General features: G+C 46.7%; 1 protein-coding gene across 5 annotated transcripts in view; it reads right to left on the minus strand.

The window, feature by feature from the left end:
• PTPRN2 (protein tyrosine phosphatase receptor type N2) overlaps positions 1-22,700 on the minus strand; it is an 822,430-nt gene that overhangs the window by 492,051 nt on the left and 307,679 nt on the right. For all 5 annotated transcript variants that reach the window (XM_025859126.2, XM_073888925.1, XM_073888924.1 and 2 more), the window contains 2 exons: positions 22,056-22,158; positions 12,636-12,795 (listed from right to left, as the gene is read on the minus strand). In XM_025859126.2, the coding sequence (XP_025714911.2) occupies positions 12,636-12,795; positions 22,056-22,158 (263 nt within the window). The remainder of the gene's footprint in view (positions 1-12,635; positions 12,796-22,055; positions 22,159-22,700) is intronic.

Consider the following 22,700-nt stretch of genomic DNA (forward strand, 5'->3'; position numbering starts at 1 on the left):
AATTAGCAACCTGAAAGTACACAAATTTGCCAATTCCCAGCACATGGTGTGGCCACTTCTGGTACATTAACTCTTCGTACCATACATTAGAGAAATCTAGGTGGGGCATCCTTGATATGATACACTTTGCATGAAGCCTCTGAGAACTGCTGCCAAAGCTTGTTGAACTTTACCCTGAAATCATCTTCCTCCAGGCATATTCCTTAACCCAAGGTGTTGCCACATGAGAAGGAGTGGAATCCACTTACCCACACCTTCCATGGTATTGAATAAAACCAAGGGGAAGACGGCTCTTTTGGGAAACTGGCCTGATCCTGTCAGTGCAGCTCTGTGGCATCTGCACGACTTTGAGCTTCCCTCTTACTACCTTCAAAATTAGGAAAATACTTCCTTTTTTCTTAAAGCAGGTATGAGGATTAGTGAGGGTAAAAAATTAGGTTACAGTGCTCAGCACAGGGCTCAGAGGAGGTGTTGAGACATGGTGGGCAGTAGCATCCTCCTCACCAGCACCAAGCATCATCACCTCTGTAAGCATGATCCCCTCTGTGCTCGCCACCATCAGCAGCAGCATCCCCATCCAGATGGCTACCAGGGGCATGATCGTCACCGTCACCTCCCCCAGCAGCATCACAAGCACTAGCGGTATGCCAAGCTCTGGACTACGTTCTGTGGGGAGAGAAGGTCTCAAACACGGACCTGAGACAAACTGCAGGCGGAAATGGGAGTTAGGTCACGGACCTAAGCAACTCTTAGTGAAAGTGTATTTTTTAAAGAGGTTCAGTGACCCTGGTGTGAAAGGAAGAGGAGAATTGGAGCAGTAGCCTGGAGCCAGCCGACACACTTCCTAGAGCCACAGCCTGTCTGCCCAGCCATGAACTAGGCATGGAAGCTCTCCTTCCTGCCAGGTTCACCAGGACCAAGGGCCCAGAGCGAAAAGTCAGGCTTCCTTCCTTGCATGGAAATCCGCCCACTCCAGTCCCAGACCGCACAATTATGGATTCAGACCGCCAGCAAGCCTGGAGGCCCTCGGAGTCCCACATGCGAGCAAACACTGAGTGGATGAGACATGTCTATACACTGGCCACTGATGCTTATCAGGTGCTCCCTTATGCCAAGGACCCAAAACAAATTAGGAGACTCACACTGGGCCATGTGTGACCACAGAACATTGTCTCCCGTTTGTCCCACAGCCTGAAGGCAGCACTGACAAGCACGTTGATCAAGATGTGCTTGCGGCTGGTGACAAAGTACACAGCAGTGGGGCTGTCCACAGGCTTCCTAATGAGGTGCCCCCACGATGCCACTGGATGTGGCAAGATTTGAGATCCCCATAAGGGGGTCTCAGGAACCCTCCACCTCCAATTCATTAATGTAGAAAAGCGATTACTTTGCAGTGCCCTTCTGTGCTCGGGCCGTAGACGACGATTCTGGTGCACTTTTAACCCTCTCCCTCCGTCTCTCTCTCTCTCTCTGTCCCTCCCTACCCCATCTTTCCCTCTTCCCCCTTCCCTCCTCCTCGGCCCCTCTCCCCGCTCTCCCTCCCTTTCTTCCCTCCTTCTGCCTCCCTCTCTCTGGCTCTCCCTTCTTCCCTCTCTCCCTCTTTACGCTCCCCCTCCCGCTCCCCAACACAGAGAGAGAAGGCTGTCCTGCCAAGGTGCTCAAGCTCTAAGCCGCCAGCCTGCCCCCCCGTGCAGGGAGTAAACTGGAGGTGTCCTTCTTACGCATTGCAGCCAGGACAAAAGAAATGTTGGCCTTTAGGGGAGCTTCACACTGGTCTTTCTCTGCAGCTGAGCCATAGAGCTTTCAGTTAGAAAAACCAGTCCCCAAACACCTTTTACAGAGTTCACAAAATCTATGTGGTTAAAGGGATGTTAAGTTCTAAACTTGGGATCAAAGAACTTTGCAGAAAGTTAACAGTAATCCGAGCTGTGGATTTTAGATTACGGATTTCCGCAATGATCCTGCGTTACGCTCACTTGGAATGGTTCTAGAGACAGCTGATGGCTTGAAGCCAGCACCTGCTCCTCCCCACCCACATTACGTCTTCCTCTGTCATTCCTGCTTCATCTGCTGTCCTGGTTCGCACCTTGTCCTTTCCAGCAGCGGCACCTATAGCCTCAGACTCAGCAAGTAACAGGTTGAAAGGAATGCACTGAAGCAGAGAGTTGCCATCCATTTTTCTACCCGCCTGGGATAAGCATGAAGCATGGAGTTAGAGCCCATTGACTACGTAACCATCACAAAATGGGTCCTGTTTTCTGAGTGCCGGTGCCAGGCTGTTCTTTGGTTTTCTATGTTTTAATTCTTTTTGACCCTCTCAACAACCCCACGGTGTAGACACAACTACAGCATTTTACGGATAGGAAGCCAACGTTCCGGCAGGTGAGGACCAGGGCTGGGGCGCAGCCTCGCACATCTGGCTTCAGGCTGTACTGCAGAAAGAAGCAGGCTCACCCTGCAGTCTGTCTGGAGGAAAGGGACAGAGTTTGGAGGAGGAAACTTGGTGACCTTGTTTTTGGCTTAAAAAATAAATGTGAAAACGTTGGACAAGAATTCAGAGTTCTGACTTCAGCTCTACCACCAGTTAAGTGTTGGTAAGTGGATACTTCACTGTACCTTCTCAGCGTCAGTGTCCCTCTCTGTAAACCACTGAAGGTCTCGGGGGACTTTTCACCCTCATAAAGCATGATTCTACAGAAAGGACAATCCAGCCTGATGTAACAAGGCTGTGGTTTTCTTTCTGCCTGTCCAGTCAGCTCCGAGGAGTCCAGATGGCAGAAGTGGACAACTTCTCCAAGGATGCCCGAGTAGCTTCTTACACATGGTTACATGACATGGTTACATGAGAAGTTAGATTAAAAAATAAAGACAAAAAAAGAATGTCTTCTGCCCACACAGATTCAACACATGATGTGATGAGCCCTGGGTGGCATACCGAACTGATGAATCTTTGAACATTATATTAAAAACCAATTATGTACGATACCTTGGCTAACTGAATTCAAAGAAAAAGAAAAACAAGAAATAAGGACTTCTCACAAAGCCTCTTTGTGGCCTCCCGTGTACGTTTACACAACCTTCTCTCCTCCCAGCCAGTCAGCTGTGGGAGGGCAGGGCCCGCTGCCTTGCTCTTTAACTGCAAGATCTGGCCTGGGGCCCAGCAGGATGAAGGCAGAAACACGAGCCAGGAAGGGGACAGGGCATGTGTCTGGGAGAGATTGTGCATGTGTGATCAGACCGCGTGGGGTCACACACTGATCCCCAGCCCTCATGATGGTCACACCTCGGACGCTCCACCTGCTGGGTAAGCAGATGAACACGTAAATGACAGGTAGGCTGGTGTGCCCACAGAGCTCAGTTCTGAGCCGACTAGACCCTCAGGCTTTCTGTAAGTGGGGTGGCCTGGTAGGACTTCATGGAGCAGGGAATGGGGGATGGTACTCAGAGAAACTATGATTAATCCCCTCTACGTATTAGGCACAAACGCTGAGAACAGCTCTACCATGAGATCCCAGCTTCCACCGCAGGTCAGTAGAAATAACAGCATGAGAAGGCACCTTTTAGGTCAAATGAACACCATGGATATGGCTCAGACACAATGTTGTGGCCATGCTCCTCACAGCTCCACCTTTGCACACGCTCTTCCCAGTAGCACCGCTAAGAGGGCAGGGGGGACCCTGAGCCCCCAGACTGGACTTCCTAAGATGGCACCTCTTCAGAAACGGAGGACGCCTGGCTGGTCTCCAGTCTGGGGCTATGAGGAGACGGCTGCCGTGAACAGCCTCGTGAAGTCCCCTTGTGAACACACCTGTCCTTTCTCTGACGTGTCACAAGACAGACCAATGGTCAACTGTAAAGAAACTGCCGACACAGTGGCTGAAACACTTTATGTTTCCACTAATTACTGTACATTCTCACCAAGAGTTGGTATCATAGCTCCTTTTTGTTTTATTGTAGTCAGTCTAGTGGACAAGAAGTAGTTAGTCCTTTATGGTGTTGTGCTGTATTTCCCCAATGAATAGTGATGTTGGGCACCTTTAATCCCCTTATTCGCCATTTCTATGTCTTTTTTTAATAAAGTATCTGTTCAAAACCCTCACATATTTTGTGTTGGCTTGCTCAGCTGTTTTTCTTTTTCATCTTTATTAAGGTATAATTAACACACAATAAACAGCACACATTTGCTTTGACACAACTCTACATCTATGAAAACCATCACCAGAGTTAAAGCAGTGAACACAGCTCTCACCCAAAAGTGTGCTTGTCCCCTCTTTTAACACTTCCTTCCCACCGCTTCCCACTCACACACCCTCAGGCAACCACTGATTTCCTTTCTGTCACTCATACACTACTTTGTATTTTCTCATACTTTGTGTAAATAAAACTATAACAGTATGCACTTTCTTTCTGTCGGTCAGCACAATGATTCGGAAAGTCATCCGAGCTACGGCATGCATCAATAATTCATTCATCTCTATTGCTGAGGAGTATTCACCTGTTTCTTCGTTCACTTGTTGATAGGCGTTTGAGTTTTTCCCGTTGTTGGGAATTACTATTACAGCTGCCATGAATATTCATGTACAGCCTTCACATGGACAAAGCTCTGATGGACCTTGGACAGGAGTGTGATGGCTGGATCACGGAGTGGGCGTATTCCCACCAGCAGTGGGTGAGAGTTCCATTTCTCCACCCCCGTGCCAACACGTGGTGTGGGCAGTCTTTTAAATTTCAGTCATTCTAGTAGGTGCAAGATGACAGCTCCTTGTAGTTTCATTTTATTTCCCTGATGAACAATGTTGAACATTTCACCTGAGTTTATTTGCCACCATCTATCTTCTTTGGTGAAGTGTCTTTTTAAATCTTTTGCTCAATTCTTTACTTGCCTCCTCTTTTTCATTTTAATGAGTTTTGAGAGCTCTTTATACATCATAGAGAAAAGTACTTTTTCAGGTGTATTATTTGCAAATTTTTTTCCCAGCCTATGACTTGTCTTCTCATTCTCTCATCAGGACCTTTCAAAGAAGAGAATTTTTAATTTTTATGAAGTCCAATTTATGACTTCTTCTCTTCTGGGCTGCACTTTTGGTGTCACATTTATACATCAGTTTGGGGGACCTCAACACTATTAAGCATTCTAAGACACGATCATATTGCCAGTTAGACCTTCTCTAGTTATTCTCATCAATGTTTTTTTAATTCTCAGTGTACAAAGCCTTACACATATTCTGTTACCTTTCTAATTGTTTCATAATCTCAATGATACTATAAATGACTTCTTCTAATTGTGGTTAGTATATAGAAATACAATTGATTTTTGTACATTTACTTGGCATTCTATGGCATTGCCAAGCTCACTTATTAGTTTTAGCAGCTTTTTTGTAGATTCCACTAAATTTTCTGCCAAGGTGGTCATGTAATCTGGATGCTTTTTATTTCTTTTTCTTGCTTTATTGCATTGACTAAACCCTCCAGTACAGAAGAGGCAAGAGCCATCTTCCTTGCCTAATTCCAGATTTTAAGTAGAAAGCATTCAGTCCTTCTTCATTCAGTGTGATGCTAGCTGTAGATTTCTATCATGAATTGATGATGACTTTCGTCAAATGCTTTTTCTGCATCTTTTACAACTATTATGTAGTTTTCCTTTTTCTTGTCAATGTGATGTTATACTCAATAATTTTCAAATGTAGAGAATTTCCCTGTATCATCATGTATTATCCTTTTTTATATAATGCTGGATTTGATTTGCTAAAATTTTTCCAGAATTTTGGTTCTATATTTCTGAGGGATAATGATCTGAAGTTTTCTTTTCCTTTATCGTTCTTTGTATGATTTTAATCCTTTGATATTTATTGGCTTATTTTATGGCCCAGGACATGATCTATATTGGGAAGTAGTCTGTGTATAGTTGAAAATAATGTGTATTCAGCAGTTTTTAGATACTATTGTTCTATTAATATCAGTTAGGTTTAAGTTGCTTGATGGTATTGTTCAAATCCTTATATCCTTAATGATATTTTATCTATTTGTATAAGAAGTTCTTGAGAGAGACTGTGGATTTGTATAATTCTCTTTTTGGTATTCTCATATTTTTGCTTTATGTATTTGAAGTGCTGACATTAGGTTCATAAAAAAGATTTTTATGTCACTTAATGAATTGATCATTTAGTCATTCTTAAATGCTCTATCTCTGATCATGCTATTTGTCTTGAAGTGTACTTCGGTTAATATTAACATAGTCACAGCAGCTTTCTGATACTTAGAGTTTCCATTCTATATATTTTCCACACTTTTACTTGCAACTTACACGTGTCTTTCGAATTTCATGTGCTTTGGCTTTAGAAGAATAGAGTTATTTGTTCTCTGTTTTTATTAAAATTGAATATCTCTGCTTTTCATTTGGAGGGCTTAGTCCATTTGTATGATACAGTTATCAATATGGGTGGACTTGAGTCTACTTTCTTGATATTTGTTTCATATTCAGCCCATGAGGTCTTCACTCCTCTCTCACTTCCTCTTTTCTTTCCTTTATATGGATAAATAAAGCATTTTCAGCATTTCATTTTACCTCTGAATTGACTTTTAGTTTACCTATATTTGCTTATTTCTCAGGATGGTCGCTATGTAAGTTAAAATATATATATTTAATTTATTATAGTATACTTTCATATAGTATTACAAAACTTCACAAATCACTCTTGTGCTCCTGTTGCCATATACTTTTCTTCCATATAAGCTATAAACCACACAATATGTTTTTTAAAAGATTTTATTTATCCATTTGAGAGAGAGAGAGAACACATGAGCAGCAGGGAGGGGTAGAGGGAGAGGGACAAGCAGACTTTCTGCCGAGCAGGGAGCCGGATGTGGGGCTTGACCCCAGGACCCCAGGATCATGAACTGAGCCAAAGGCAGATGCTTAACCCACTGAGCCACCCAGGCGCCCCAAACCCCACAATACATTTTTTATTATTTTCTTTTAAATATCCAATAGTCTTTATCAAAACTTTATATATCTTATGTATATGTATCTTTTATATTTACTTGCAGATTTACCATTTCTGGTCATTTTCATTCTATTTTTTAGATATGGGCTTCTCTATGATATCACTTTTCTTTAAGCCAAAGCACTTCTTTAAGCATTTCTGTAGTAGGGGTCTTCCGGAGACAGATTGTCCCTGTTTCACCTACAGTTCTGAACAACACAGAATTCTAAATTGACGGGTTTTTTCTTTTCTTTCAATACTTTAAAGATGTTCTATTGTCTTCTGGTCTCCTAATGAGAAGTAAGACTTCATTCGTATAATTATTCCCCAAGATATAATTTGTCGTTCTTCCCCTCAGGATTTTCTCTTTATCTTTGGTTTTCCTTAGTTTGATTATGATATGCCTAGATTTCGTTTTCTATTTAGCCTCCTTGTGGTTCATTAAGCTTCTTGCATCTATGTTTTGCTGTCTTTTATCAATCTGGGCAAATCCCAGGCATTATTTCTTCAAATATGTCTTCTACCCTACCCCTTTCTCTCTTTCCCCTCTGGGATGACAATTACACATATGTTAGAGTATTTAATATTGCCCCATGTATCTTGGATGTTTTGTTTCATTTTTTATACTTCTTTTATGTTCTTTATGCTTCATTTTTGATCATTCCTATTGACCTGACTTGAAATTCAAGGATTCTTTCCTCTATTGTGTCTGGTCCGTTACTAAACCCATCAAATGACTTCTTTATTTCTGATCTGATTGCTTTCAATTCTAGCATTCCCATTTGGTGTTCTTTTATTGTTTCCATCTCTCTGCTGCAGCTTTCCATTTGTTCATTTATGTTTTTTCACCTTTCCCACCCAATCCTTTAATATATTTCATTATTAAAACATCCTTTCTAATCATTACAACACCCGAGTCACATCTGGGTATTCTTTATTCTTCTGTTGCCTCTTTCCTCTCTTGACCATGAGTCCCATCTTCTTGTCCCTTCCTATGTCTCCCAGTTCTTGACTGCAAGCTGGGTTTTGTCTGAAGAATAACAGAGAATGAAGGAAGTAATCTTTGTCCCTGGGAAATGGCAAGTCCCTCTCTTGTCAGTCTGCTATCGTGGGGCTGAATTCACGTGAGCTGTATCTGAAATGGGCGTTGGTTTTGCTGCAGAGTTGGATTCAGTAACTCCTGGCTATAGTTATGTCAAGGGTGGGGTCAGGCCTTTTCTTCGGCATCACTGGGATCTAAGCCCTAGTGCAACTCTGGCTTTATGCTCTGCAGACGGCTGCCACTCTTCTGAGCATGAGAGCTGTCTCTGATTTATAGCCAATTCCATTTTGTGGGCCCCACCTCTCTGCTCCCCATAAGGTAGCTCTTCTTCCAGCACTCTGCTTTGCCCCAAGCCTCCAGAGGGCTGCTGAGGGGTGCTCAGAAGGGTCTGGTGCTCCCAGTCTCCCCCTGCAGTGCACTGTCTTCTCATACACTCAGTGCTCCATGCAGCTCCTGCTGGGGCTCCTGCCCCCCATGCCAGTCCCCATGCATGGTCAATGGCTCCTTAAAGCTGGGGCCGTGCTCTTTCATCCCTCCTACAGCTGGTTCCCCTCCTGCTGTTGCAGCCTGTATGAAAAGAGTGGGCCTCTTCTCCCCTAGAATGACCTCATTACTTTCTGGAATTCAATCCATTTGGGTTTCTTTGTATCATCAGCAATCCAAAGGGTTTTCTAAAAGCTAGGATTGGTAGCTCACCTGGCCTGTTCATGCTGTTTAGGTGGGACTGGGGTAGTCTCCTGACATTCTGCACGTTGAGGCCACCTGGTGACTTCTGGATGCTCCTCCAGTACCCAACCCGAGAAGCCCTCGCTGACTCCCCCACTGTCTGGTTCACGGGTCTCCTTTATTTTGAGCATTCCCTGCAGTGCAGTGCTGTTCCATCCTTAACTGCGTCTGTGTGTCTTCCTTACCTGGGAGGACTTGTGAGGTCCCAACAGAAGGACTCGGGTTTACCTTTCTAACCGTGGCACCTAGTGCAGCCTGCTGAACATGAAAAATGCTGAGACAACGTTTCCAAAATAAATCAGTTAATTCACAGCATTTCCAAGTGATGAATTTTGGTTTTAATCTCCTCAACAGCATAGTGTAAGTTGAGAATTTCCTGTGTTCTCTACAGCGACAAGGACACTTAACCAACGCTGCCGTGGTCAGGAGAAACAGGAGCTGCCTGCACCCCTGACAGACAACACACGGGGAGCGATGACACTGACTGAGAGGAGCTCAACCATGCATCAGAGCCGCAAGGCTGTTTGACTCCCTCTGGCTTCTGTCAGGAAGTAATTCGCAGTCGAGCGAACTAAAGGTAATAAATCCACAATGTTTCTCTGACCTATGCTAGAGTAGGCTTTTCAAGGTACATAAAAAAAGATTATTTATAAAATAACTCATTGGAAATTGGTTGCACCTTGAAAGGTCATGGGTGTATAAAGCTTAAATTTCCAACTTAGATTTTCATCCCTTGAGAGGGTGGAGAGCAGAAGACCCTGCTCAAAGCCAGGGCTGGCTGTACATTTGTGGCAACGAAGTCTGCACAGCAGCTTCAGTAACATCTGATCACGGTCTTCCTTTGCTTTATCCAGGCTTTGTTCATCAGAGAGAGGACACTGGACAGAGAAAATAACAAGTTCTAGGTTTTAATGCATTTTTTAATAGTGAGAAGCATCTATCTCAACACAGAAGAAAAAAGCCTAAGCCAAAAATGCCACCAAGTGCTCATTTTCTTTTCTTCTCTAAGTGCTCATTTCCTGCATAATCCTTGTGACTGTGGTGGTAAAATGGCCATGTGGTAGCATGACCGCAGAATCCATGATTCAGATCGGGACATCTGTGAGGGACAGTGCCCAGACAAACTACGGAGGATGGCCCTCCTACTGGGTGGATGTTTAAGGACAATGGAAGCCAAACTTGGCAGGGTCAAATGGATGCAATGTGTGGTGAGGCCAGTGGCAGCCCCCCTCTCCCACTTGGCTCTTCTGGAACGGCGTGCAGGCAGAGGGATGGATACCACCTCTCCCTCTGCCTCCAGGGCTCTAGGGTAGAGTCAGAGGCAATGGCCCCACATCTCAGTCATAGGCTCTCGAAGGAATTCAGGTCCATGCAAAGACAGCAGTCACGCTTTCTTCCAGAAAGGGAAGGCTGCCTTGAGAGCAATCCCAGGATGTGTGTCCAGATGCTCAGTGGTAGAATCACAGGGTACAGGAGCAGGGCTGGAAGGACACTGCAGCAAATGCTACTGGCCAGTGTAAGGAAGCTACACGTTCACACACCCTACCACCACCTCAGGCCTGACAGGATCCACGGAGGTGGATGTGGCAGAGTTATTCACCACCTGCAGGTCGTGCCCTGGGACCACCCGAGAGCCCCCAGGACCTGCTATTAGCCCCCTCCCACCACATGGCCGCAACCCTTCCCACACTCCTGGCACAGGCCACGTGAGTCTCAGAAGTCCCACTTCACAAGCTGCACAGTTGACTGCAGGTGATTTCTGAGCCTGACGTCATGCTCTCGGGTTACTGACAGCAGGGTGCTAACAGCACGGCATACGGCTGCGAATCCAGGTGCTTTCCGTGCCCCTGCATGTCCAGGGAGCAAATTCTGTTCTAAACTTGACTCTCTCGTTTTAGTGCAGGGCTAAGAGAGTGCTGACCACACTGAAGGGGAAACACGGTGCTGGATTCAGAATGAACGCCAAGGCTCCCACTGACCAAGGGGGCCAGCTGATGAGGCTTTGCCAGCACCCTGTGGGACAGAGGTGAGCCACTGCCCTGGAGCCTGCCCGCCTTCCTTCTCTGGTTTGGCAGCCAGCGGAGAAATCACCGGACTTAGGGGAACATGGTGAACCGCTTCACAGAGAAATTCCAGCTGGTTCCTCCATTCAGCATCTTCTGAATCTTCCAAGTCTTGGGAAATTTTAATGACTCTCTTGCCCTTCCCCCCTCCACAACCTGCTCGGGGTCCAACACGCAGGGACATGAGGCAATGTCTCCATTACAGAAGCCCAGAAACCCACAGCAGAAGCCAAGGTTGAGCAGGAAGCTTCGTGTCCCTTTTGATGAAGACACATCAGAGGAAAAGGAGGCAGACGAAATGATGCTTTTAGGTTTGTATGTACTTGAATTACCCATCTTCAGGACCCGGGGGCGATGCTGGTTTTCCAGTAGGTGGTGGAGGGAGTACACCGGTGGGACTGGCTGTGCGGCGCTGGAGCGCGGACGGAACCCGCGTCAGAGCACAGCTGGGTCCTCGGTTCTCCTCGGGAGACGGGGACACTCCAACAATCAGCAGAGGTTTCCAGACTCCTGACCTACTTCCACTGTGTCTGAAGACGATTTATGATGAGAAGTAATAACTACTATTAATTGAGGCTGTCCCTGAAAGCTCGATGTGTACTGTCTTGCTTAATCCTCACAATGACCCAACTTCACAGCCAGGGCCCCCAGGACAGAGAGGCTGAGCAGCTTCCTCAGGGACACACAGCACTGGTGGGACTGGTTCTGAATCCACCATCTCGCCCACCACGTCTGCCCACTGCCAATTCCTCCAGGAACAGGTCTGTGACACCATGACAATCCCATCTTTCACCCCACAGCATCCAGCTGAGTGTCCAGCTCATAGAAAGTGCTTAGTCAGTATCAGAGAATGAGTAAAAAATCTTAACATTTAAAAAAAAAAGTGTTAAGTGAGCTCCTCCAGGGTTAAGGTCTGCACTGAGAAGCTGGCCAGCGGTCCAGGCCAGAGTGGGCGCGGGCCAAGCGCAGCGTGGGGGCCCTCCCAGCATGATCTTACTCTCTCCCGCTAGGGGCTCACCTGTGAGGACTGAAGAAGACCTCCACTATCAGGGCAGATGCCAAGAGCTGGGCAGACACACTGCACGACCCAGGGTGGAAATGTGATTGTGGGGGAGCTCCCAGCCCACACCTAACTTGCAGGGTTGCAGCACCCACGAAAACATGCACCTGGTTCTGTACTTACTCAAAGTCCACTCCCGTGCGAAGGCAACTCTGCGGCCTCATCAGCAGTGAGCCCTCTAAAGAAGTGTGTGGGGGTGCTACCAGGATCCCAGTCCAGAGTGGGCTTCAGTGATTTCAGTGGCTTCTCGACAGGAAAATAATCAAAGAGGGACCCGCGTTGCTTCCCCCATATTTCCTGGAGCCAAAACCATCTTCTGCTAAAGCCCCAACAGGGCCTTGGAGGAAGAGGACTTTTATAAGCCATGCATCAGTCGTGGAAAGGGACATACGTCAAATCCCAGTGGACATAACTAAAAAAGAAGCGTGTGCAGGGCTGCCAAATACCCAGCATGCCCACAATCACCCTGGACTTCCAACAACTGCCCAAACCCCCTCCTTGGGATGCATGACGGCCCCTGGCTCTGAGGGCCCTCAGCACTGACGGTGGGAGGGCCACCACTGCTGGACTGGCGAGCGTGCATGTGCGACTGTAAAGGGGTCCGGGGCCATTCTCTGCATGCACCCGGACCTGCACGGGACACAGGAGAGAAACCAGGAAGTGCCCAGGACTTGTGAGGTCGGCCCTGTGTGTGCACACAGAGGAAACTGCACACAGCAGGTAAGACATGCCCAGCCCACAGAGGGAGCTGCAAGGGTCACCTGAGCGGATGGTCTGTCGTGCCTTGTCCTGGGGCGCGTGTTCGAAGCCGCCTGCGACAGGGCCTCCAGGTATGGCAGGTAGCGCTGCACAGCCTTGGCCAGAGCACCGTCACCCTCCAGACTATAGCTCCTTTCCTTATCCACACTCAGCTTTGAGCTCCTGAAAAGCCAAAGAAAACCATGAGCCCATCCTGCATTTGTTCATGTTGATTAGCCGCCTGGGCATCTGCTTCAGGCGAGAGAAACACACGCGGGATGGCCTCGGTGCCTGAGCAAGGACACAGGCCTCGTGGCCAGAGGGTGATGTCCTGCCTCCTTGGCGCACATCAGCCACGGGCTTGAGTGTCTCACCCATCTCCCTGAGCCCAGTGCTCTGATGCACCTCAGAGCCATTGTGGGGACTTGAGTGACCCCTAGAGAGGATCAGGCCTGGAACATGTCCTCAGCATGGCCCCTCTGAGCCCCCGGGGTGGGAGACAAGCTAACACACAGACGTGGAACAGCCAGGACTTACTGCAAGTCCAACAAGAATCTGAGAAGCAGAGAGCAGGGGTACGCAGCGGCCAGGGGCACAAGAGGTCCACCTGGAAGGGGGTCTGAGGTCAGGGAAGTGGACTGGTGGGGGTGGGGGTGCGGCGCAGGCAGAGGAGTCAAAGGTGGAACAAAGAGCTAAGCACAGGTGTGAGGTCTGAGCAAGGACAGGCGCCTGCAGAGCCCTGGCCGCTGGGCGGCATCGGAGGTGGAGGCAGCCGAGTGAGGGCAGACCTCGCTACAAACTGGGCAGGAGCCGGACCGAGGGCAGACCTCGCTACAAACGGGGCAGGAGCCGGACCGAGGGCGGACCTCGCTATGAACAGGGCAGGAGCCGGACCGAGGGCGGACCTCGCTATGAACAGGGCAGGAGCCGGACCGAGGGCGGACCTCGCTACAAACGGGGCAGGAGCCGGACCGAGGGCGGACCTCGCTATGAACAGGGCAGGAGCCGGACCGAGGGCGGACCTCTCTACAAACGGGGCAGGTGGACGTCACACAGTAATGGGAGGCACAGCCCCACAGAGGAGGAGAAGCCCTCCCAGATCCCACCACCTCCCAAAGCCTCAGCAAACACCCCATACGCACACCTGTTCAGAGGCGCCTCTACAGGAGTGAGGTAGGGAGACCCTGGGCAGTGGTTTGGTGCTCGTGGCGGAGAGTGACCAGAGACACATCACTCCCAACGCCCACACCCTGTGAACGTGCTGGGCTCCAGGGTCAGGGCTTGGGGGCAGGCAGGTGGCAGGAGGCATGAGGTCCATAGTCAGCTGACCCTAAGACAGGGAGATGATCCTGGGCCCCCCGGTGGCCCAGTGGGATCCCAGGTCCTTAAAAGAGGACAAGGAGGTGGAGGGGGTGTCCGAGTGACATCATGGAGGAGGCCCTCCAGCCCTGGGGGAGGGCAGGCCACCAGCCAGAGAACGCAAAGAGGACATTCCCAGCATGGCCCTCGAGCAGGGGCCGGCCCTGCGACACCTGGGCTTTAGCTCAGTGAGGCCCAGGTGGCGCTTCTGGCCCATGGAACCGTGGAAGCCACTAAGTCTGTGATCAGCCACAGCGGGAAACTAAGGCAGCACCATACGCTTCCATGCTGTGGCACCTTCATGACCAGAAAGTCATGTGCACGCAGGGACCATGCCAGGCAGACGGGCTGGAAGCTGGAATGACAGACGAGATCCTTTCTGTTTTCCACAGGGTGGTGAGATGGAAGTGGTCCCGAAGCCAGATGTTTGGCCCAAACCAGAGGCACAGAGGAAGCGGCCGGCGGCCTGCTACCAGCAGGTGGTCAGGGCCACAGGTCTCAACAGGTGCCAGGACACAGACGCTGGGACTCATCCCTCAGTGGCCTCCTGTCTGGGTCAGCTCCCTTTCCTCTCATTACCCTGGCTGTGCAGAGCTGAGCTCTGTGGCCAGCCCTCTCGCAGCCTGGATCCACTGACCGGCGCTTCCCAGCCCGCGGACATCTCTGCTGTGTGCAGGTCACCCGTCCCCAAAGGGCCAAGTGCATCCTGAATGGGGCAGGAAGCCACACAGCAAGACTCTGTGCAGAGACCCCTCTGTGTTACTAAACACTGATCTCTGGATCCCTGAGAAGGGCTTGCCTCACAGGGGATTTTCCTAACCCTGGCACCCCGTGCAATCTGGAGAGGCTGAGAACTGCCCAAACCATCTCTTCACAAGTTCTTCTCTCAGTTTGTTTTTTCTCCTTCGCTGTGCTGTCCACGGCTGGCTGTGCTCTGCCCACTGACCGTACATCTCTGCAGGTGACAAGGCACCAAACACCAATCTGGCCGCAGACCACAGGCTTCACCGCTACCCTTTCTTTTGTCTCTTCCTTACCTGCTCATCCACACACTCCTTCAGGCTGACCCAGAAACACGCCCCGTATCCATCCACGTCTCCCACCTGCCTCATCCGGGTCACGTGCAGTCAGGCGTGGGTGCCCAGAAGCCATGGGGGCCCCTGGAAAAACTGCCCCAGGTCCCATCACTTACGGGTAAGAGCTCCAATCACATCCTGCTTCCTGGTCATTCACTCACCTCGTAGCTTAGGGGCGCCTTCCCCAACCATCCAACCGGAGGTATACTCCAGTCATTGTTTATTAGATCACCCTAAGATATGGTCTTCAGAGCGTTATTACTAGCTGAAATTACCTTCTTTATTTACTATGTGCTTTTTGTTGCTAGACACCCTTTCACTAGAATGGAAGCCGCTCGAGCGTAGGGATCATGTTCCTCTATATTCTCCTTGTTCTCAGCTCCCACCCCAGAACTTACGCAGAGCCTAACTGAGCATTGACAGAGACGTGTGGACTGAACGGATGAATTCAGACACATCCATTAAGTTCCGGGTAAATGCAGAGTTGGCCTAAAACGTTAGCATTTCACATGATTAACCTGTTAAGTGACACTTTTCCTGTGAAATCTAAAAACTGTTATCAGTGAAAGTGAGTTCAGGATAACAAAGCTGGTAATTGTGGTGTAGTGGGGGTGATCAAATTATGGACTAATTTGAAAGAAAAATGTCTTATTTCTTTTTTTTTTTAAGGAAAATGAGTTTTTAAGTTATATAAAACACAATTCTCCCAGTCTCTGTTAGGCCTCTTTGACACAAATACTGTTTGTGTAGAAAGAACCGGACAGGTTTCCTATGGCAACTCTATATAACCTCAAATTGTGCTCTCCGTAGTGGATGTTCATAAATGTAGCAGCTTATGTTTGAATGATAAATAACTGTCAGCAATTATAACTCTGACATTTACATAGCAATATATGTGGGTGGGCTTTTTTGCATAGTAAATGCATTTGACCTTCATGTAAGTAAATACTGGGTTTTAAAATATGTATTTTTTTAATTATCTGCCAGAAGTACCCTTGACGTTGAACAAAAATATCCCAGACTGCTAGAAAGATGGCACAGCTTACCCAATGTTAGTATGAGGTTTAGAAAACATGAGGGGCACGGACTCATCTGCTGTTTTTCATTTCTTCCCATCCTTTCTGTGCTGATTTTTTTTATCTGGAGAGACTTCGCTTTTAAGCAATCATTTGATTTTCACTTTTTTTTAAATTAATTAGTTTATTTATTTGAGAGAGAGAGGATTTTCACGTTTACCTACAAGTGTACCAACTATGATAAAGTTTCATGACAATTCTAGAAATGAAGTGTTTTGATGTGCCAACAGGAGGGGCCCTCAGTTCCCCAAGCACAGCAGTGAGGCCTTAAAAAAGCCATAAATGCAGGAAAAGGGGGGACATGGAGTTTCCCACACTCAGGGTCCCATGTGTGTGTCTACATGTGTATGTGTGTTTCTGGGTATGTCTGTGTGTGCATCTACATTTGTGTGTCTGGTCTGTGTACATGTCTTGTAGGCTGGGTTAGGCTGGGTTACTGTAAATAAAATGCTCAATTTGCTAATAACCATATGTACTTTTAGTGACCAGGAAACAGTATCTTAAGTAGTTTATATAAACATGATGGTTTGTTACTTATATGCGGGTCTTTACTGTGATTTTGACACACTTCAGGAAATTACTGGGGTTTTAGGTGGGTATGTAAATCATTATAGAGTTCCCACTTTAAGTAATGGAAAACAGGATCCCAGCTAGTTTTTTCATGTAGGAAGTCTGATTTTCAAGAATGGATCACTAATGTTAGGTGTGGTATTTGTATATATCTCATAAAAGCTGGGACTTACAGAAAATCTTCTTATTTGTGTTTAATTATCTCGTTAATAAAGTTGTCCGGTTTTTATTTCTAATGCCTTTTCAAGCTACACCAAATCGGACCTCACATGTGTGCCAATGATGAGGACTTCATGGTTCTTTGATCCCCAACCACAGCTCAAGTTTCCTGGACGATCACTGAATGGATGAAATCCCATGTTCTGTGGGGTCTGGGTGTATTTTAAAGGAGGTCAGTTTATTTCACTGGTAGATTGTCTTTTCTCAGCACTAATTGTTAACCTCATAAAAGTGCCTCTAAAGTGTCTTGTTCATCTTGTTTGTTTGTGACGCTCTAAGACATTAGAGTGATGAGCATGGCCAGTTTGTCGGGCAACACCGGAGCAGTTAACTTGCAAATGGACTTTCGCCTGTCATTTTTGAAGTAGGTCAAAAGTTTTAAGTACATATTTTCCACTTCAAAAACACTAAAAATGTTTTATGTGTAGGATTTTACTACTCCCTTTTCCACTTGCATGTACGGATCTTCTAGCTCCAAATAATATGAGATGCTTTCGGTTGACACCCAATTTGCTAAAGGAAAAAGAAAACCCGAACTAGGAACAAAATCTTTACAGAGAGCTCACAGTGAGCCTGGCTCTCATTCCTTTCTCAGCAACGGTAACCGTACTTAACAACAGTTTGCTCTCCACATACTACCTTTAAAGCCATCTGACACGATGCTCCTGGGCACAATCTCGTGTGAACTCACGGGAGCCCCGGACACACTGGGGGCCTCCTGCTCTCAGGGTGTCAACAAAGGGCAGGCTTCGGTTCTCAGGGACTCCTCTCGCTTCCCCTCTGTTCCTTACGTTGAGGATCTGCAGTACTGCTGTGCCCACATTCTGGCTTTCACACGCAGTGCTTACTCTGGTCAGAACAAGAGCAGGGCTGGGCGTCCTGAAGACGAGTCTAACCTCATCTGGGTAAGTTAATTTCTCCAAAGGTCAACTGTCTTGTACAAAGCATGCCAAGTGAAACTGGCCAATTGTGGATACTTACAAATCTATCAAGTACAGAACGCTCTATAAAGCATATATAGACCGCATCTGCCCTGTGGAGTGAGGAAAGCGAGGAAGGATTCTCGGTTGGTGTAGTGGCCCATATAACAATTCAAAAGCATCCTTCACTGATTCAACAAATATTGACCAAACATCAACCTCCTGAAAGGCTCATGCCAGGTGCCGGCAGTCTCCGGGCCAGAAGCATAATAGTGTCCTTATCTCAAATGGGCGATCGGAGGACACCGACTTCTTCACAATGACATTAACCTGCACTCTAAGAATATCTGCACACCCAAAAGGTGATGGTCACAAAGTGAATGTAAAATCAGACAGTTACAAACACTAAAGACAACAAAAGCAAACCAGTCACACTCCACAGAGGAAAAGGAAGTGGGCAGAGACACCAGGGCCTCACTGAGCTGTCCGACCGTAAAAAGTGCCACCTAACGTTGCTCAGGAAAGCTGCATGTGAAATAGAGACAGTCCAAGGGCTGAGATTTCAAAGGACGGCCAGATTCATTAGGCAGCAAATAAAAAGAGAGAAAACAGGAGTGGCAGTACTAATTTTAGAAAAATGGAATCCAAGACAAAAAGCATTAAAGGCAACCAAGGCACCCTTTGGAAGTGACCGTGGGTACAGCAATCACCAAGAAAAATATGACCCAGCAACTTTTATGTGCCCAATGTCAGAGCCTCAAAATGTTTAAGGCGAAATATATTAACAACAAAGGGAAAATTTACAGAAACAGTTTCTAAGAAATTTCAATAAGTCAAAATGTAATTAAGGACATATTATAAACCATATAAAATTATAAACTATGTATAAAAATCTGTACCCTGCAAATAGTGGATACAATATCTTTTTAAAGAATCCACTGAAAATCAGTAACAAGATCGTACAAAAGAGGCCTCAGAGAAAAACCTCAAAATCTCCAGAAGGTAAAAACTGAACAGGTCACGTCTGACTAAAATGAAATAAAACTAGCCACCAATTTAAAATTTAAAAACAACACATATATGGAAAACTGGACACTTACTCTTTCCAAAGGGTATAAAATTACAGTTACAGAAAATGTAGAACGTTTCTGACTGATATGTCAGTCAATCACAGGATGGTGCCAAATCTATGCTCAAAAGCTAATGCACAGACTTGTGTAACTTCATTACTTTTTTAAAAATGAATGAATAAAAACATGAACAAAACATTCAATTCAAGAAGTTTAAAAAAAAAAATAGGTCTGGGCGCCTGGGTGGCTCAGTGGGTTAAGCATCTGCCTTCAGCTCAGGTCATGATCTCAGGGTCGGGAGATCGAGTCCCTCGTCGGGATCCCTGCTCAGTGGGGAGTCTGCTTCTCCCTCTCCCTCTGCCCCTCCCCCTGCTTGTGCTCTCTCTCTCATACTCTCTCTCTCAATATAATAAATAAAATATTTTTAAAATAGGTCTAAAAAAAGAAGAAAAAACAATAGGTCTAAGGATAGTAGAAATAAGAAAATCCAAAGATAATTAATTTTAAAAATCATGTTAAAAATAGGGCACAAACTGAGGGTTGCTGGAGGGGAGTTGGGTGGGAAATGGGGTAACTGGGGGATGGACATTAAGGAGGGCACTTGATGTAATGAGCACTGGGTGTTTTATGCAACTGATGAATCACTGAATTCTACCTCTGAAACTTAAAAAAAAGTGGACAGTGCCTCATTTAAAAGTAAATAAATACATTAAAAATGACAAGAGTGACAAGTATATGTACATTGAATGGTTTTTTAAATTATAATACAATTCTAAATATCACACCATGTTAACAAACTTGGAAATCCTTCTGAAAAGGATGACCGTTCTCTGTAAAAATACAAATGCCTCAATTTCACACAATAAAAACTGTGAGCACATTTGACCAATAGTCTTGGAAGACAATGAAAGTGCTAGGAGATATATCTCAAAGGAAGATTATAAAAAATATGTACACCAGGAAATAGATAATTTCAGTGCTAAAGAAAGTTTTGCAGAAATTTTGTGAAAAGAGGGAAAACCACTGTCCGTACCCTGACGACAGTCTAACCGTGACCCCAGCTGCAGGGAGGGACAAAGCCCGGACGACAGCAGGGCCATGTGCCCCCGTCCTGGCTGCTGAGACGGTCCACCAGGCAGAGTGCCAACAGGAAACACGCGGAAGTAGGAGGTCTGAGTACTTGAACAGGACGTTATTTACAGAGGCACACACGACCAAGGGGAGCGACAGGGATACCGTGGAGGACCACCAGACCACCAGGAGGGAGGAGGGAGGCAGTCATGGGGTCAGACACCCTGCCCAGCTCCCGCTGCCATCCTGATCTGCTCTGCCCTCTAAGCTGGGGTGAATCCCGCTGGACAACCCCAGCCTCCGCCTGAGGACGCGGGACTTGTGCACACCAGGAACTCCCACCCTCAGGGCCAGAGCCAGGAGTAGGAGGCACAGGAATCTGGGAATATACCATCAAGGCTTTCTGAAATGGGGCTCTGCTTTCAGAGCTGGGATGAGTGGGTTACTTAGGTTCAACCCTGTCAAAGACGGAAATTAAAAATCCAGCCTAGAGACGGCTAAGAGAACTCTGTTTTCATTAGCAACTGTACCGAGTGTCATCCATGGTACAGACCGAAAAAATATTTCTACAAAATAGGATAAATGAAAAGTTACTAACCTTAAATATAAAGGCTCTATGCTGAAATAAAACAGAAAAATACAAAAAATACTTTTCATATGGACAAAGATCATGCATAGGAAATTCATATAGAAAATTCCAATCTCAAATATGAATATTTTTAAACTTTTAATCTCACTTATTAAAAAAAACAAAGATAAGGTATCATTTTTCATAATAAAACTGGCAATCTTAAAAAATGACAATATTGATGCTGGGAAGAAAGTAGTCATCCAGGCGTCTGTTCAATGGCCTCACCTTGTGTGCAAACGCTGGTCTTTGGGTGATACCATGCTCTGGTCTCTCTTACCCCGGCTGTACAAGGAGCTAGTCTGTGCTCATGGTGGAGTTCAAGGTTATCTGGGATAGTGCGCTTCATGGTTAGTCAAGTTAAATCTTTACTCGGAAGGAAGAAGCAGTGGACAGCACTGAAACGCCCAGATGTAAAGACCAGTGCAGAGTAGGCAATAATCCAAAACAAAAACGGGAATTCGAGATAGCCTGGCTTTGGTTTTTTGTTGTTTTTTCTTGCAGAGACGTCTTACACATACTCACAGACTATAATGGCATATTTTCTGACAAAGGAGGTGTTCAACGTAGACAAGCTAGGCACAAGAAGTAGAAGGACATGTTTCCTACCCTCAAGAAACTCACAGTCCGGCTGGTGAGAGAGCTAGCATATGGTGAATGTGTTTTCAGTGTGTCCAAGTCCCTTAGGTGTGTTCACTCCCTTAACTCTCAGTGGATTTGGAAATGAACTTCTTGGTGGCTTAGCCACTTCACTTATTAGAGGAACACAAGCTTAAGGCAGATACCTATGTTTTTGTGTCACTGAGATTTTTCTAACTAAAGTTTCAGAATAGTCTCTCTCTTAGGGGGAAAAAAATGGGCCTTCCAAACTTCCCTAAGCCTTTGGGGAAGGCCCTTTCCACATTCTATCAACTTGAAGAATCTGGCACCATGGCTGAAGAATGAGACAAACCCAAGTGGCTCCCTGTGGTCTGTCTTTGGACTGAGTTCCAACTTCCCCACGTCTCAGTTCCCTTCCCTCCAAGAACAGGACAGGCTTTAGGAACCCCTCAATGCATGTAGTGAGGATGAAATGAGATGTCGCTGCTCAGCAGAGGTTGCTACGTTCTGGCAACAGGAAAACTTTCACGACGGAATTCTGCTTTTTGTACTAAAGTGAACAAAAATTCTTACTGGGAAATGAGAAATCTTGACTTTTCTGCTTTCAGCCAAGGTTCTGAAGATGCAGGGCTTCCCAAAGGTCTTGGGAAAGGGAGGGGAAGGACCACTGGGATGTCTGTCGTGAGGATGGCACCTGGCTTGAGGGTCATGCCAACGCGTCTTGCGTCCCTGGGCTAGGACACGGTAGAGAAGGACTTTCCCACCCTCTGGACCCTCTACAGCACAAACACAACACGTCCAAACAAGAACAAGCTGGATGGATGTCGGCTGCGGCCAGAGAGCAGTCTGCTTACCTGGCTGTGTCGGAAGCTTCCAGATGCTGCGGGTAGGTGTGGGGAAGGGTTGAGAGTTCCTGGGCCATCACGTGCTGGGTGTAGTCGTCCTGCCACGTGAAGCCTGGGGAAAGTTGAAAAGCTGCATTATCAACCCAGAAGTTGAGCTAAAGGTCTTGTTTCAGTCTCAGGATAAACTGCTGCCATTTCAAAGTTTGCCCTCAATGCCATCAACAACCCATGGCTCCCTCTCACTGTGGTTTATTAATAAGGTCTCCTTATAGAAGTCCCGATCTCCTGAGACCACTAGACCAGAAATAGGACGGACGCTTTGCCGGATGAGAAGCACAACGCCCAGGGGTGCCATGGCTGGATGAAATGAGCTGTCGCCAGGTGCACATTTCACGTGGAAGAGGGATCTGTCCCCGTGAAAGATTCAGACTTTCTCACAGAAAGGTTCTGGTCACAGCAAAGACTTTCTTGACCCAGATGTGTGCACATTTACCCACCACTTGGCCACTAGCCTGCCTGCTCACCACCATATCTCGGGCAATTCGTTCTAACTCCATCCTGCCGAAGAGCCACACAGTGGTAATGAAATAAGGGTATTGTCACTGTGAAGGCAATTATCATGGGGCTTAATGTGCTGTATCTGGGAGCCAATTA

This window comes from Callorhinus ursinus, unplaced genomic scaffold (genome assembly GCF_003265705.2).
Source record: "Callorhinus ursinus isolate GAN/ISIS: 27379988/994484 unplaced genomic scaffold, GSC_fseal_2.0 scaffold99, whole genome shotgun sequence".
Lineage (NCBI taxonomy): Eukaryota > Metazoa > Chordata > Mammalia > Carnivora > Otariidae > Callorhinus > Callorhinus ursinus.